Source organism: Gavialis gangeticus, unplaced genomic scaffold, assembly GCF_001723915.1.
Source record: "Gavialis gangeticus isolate Ggan-Ray unplaced genomic scaffold, GavGan_comp1, whole genome shotgun sequence".
In the NCBI taxonomy this organism is placed as follows: Eukaryota; Metazoa; Chordata; order Crocodylia; family Gavialidae; genus Gavialis; species Gavialis gangeticus.
The window spans coordinates 153,091,632-153,092,432 of NW_017729022.1; the positions used below are offsets into that span (position 1 = coordinate 153,091,632).

The 801-nt window shown below is 31.5% G+C and overlaps 1 protein-coding gene across 7 annotated transcripts in view; it reads left to right on the plus strand.

Moving 5' to 3' along the window:
* PREPL (prolyl endopeptidase-like) overlaps window positions 1-801 on the plus strand; it is a 52,307-nt gene that overhangs the window by 37,238 nt on the left and 14,268 nt on the right. For all 7 annotated transcript variants that reach the window (XM_019516341.1, XM_019516336.1, XM_019516337.1 and 4 more), the window contains one exon: window positions 231-298. In XM_019516341.1, the coding sequence (XP_019371886.1) occupies window positions 231-298 (68 nt within the window). The remainder of the gene's footprint in view (window positions 1-230; window positions 299-801) is intronic.

Genomic DNA, 801 nt, shown 5'->3' on the forward strand with positions numbered 1-801 from the left:
ATTACTGTAATCAAAAAAAAAAAAAAAAACACTTCTTAAAATAAATAATTGAAGTTTTCATTGCCATGTGTCACTGTGAATTCTGAAACATCCTTTAATGTAAAATACTCCTTCATTTCCAGGATGAAACTTTGGTGCCAATTACAGTTTTTCATAATACAAATTCTAAAGAGCTACACAGGAAACCACTTCTAGTTCATGTATATGGAGCTTATGGCATAGATTTGAACATGAGCTTTAAAGCAGAGAATTTGATCTTAATTGACAATGGTTGGATATTAGCATATTGCCATGTTAGGTGAGTCATAGATATAAAATGGCATAAAGATCTTTATTTGTGGGTGATAATGGGCAATATTTCTCAAGGCTTGGAGCAGATAGGAAAAAACCTTTTAATTTTCTTGTTTTTATTATAAGGATTCCTGTACCCTGCCATTTCCATTTATCCATAAAACTCCAGATAAGCTGTTTATTATTTTTGTAGTTCTGGTACAGTTTAATTGCCTTGAAGAAAATAAGGTTAAGTTCACAAGATCCCTATACTGTGCTCAAAGGCTTTCCACTTATCTATAGGGTGATAGTATTGGGCTTCTGTCATTTTTCACTATGCTATTTATAATATCTTTTAAGTTTTCCTGATGTTCAGTATTTTCTGTAAATTCTTAATTTATTTTTGCTTAAAAAAAATCATGATTTCTACTATTAGATTCAAAATGAAATGTTTTACCATCATCCTGTTGCTCTTAGTCTGATAAGATGCACTACTATTTGACCTGTATCTAGTGAGGGGGAGGGCCTTCT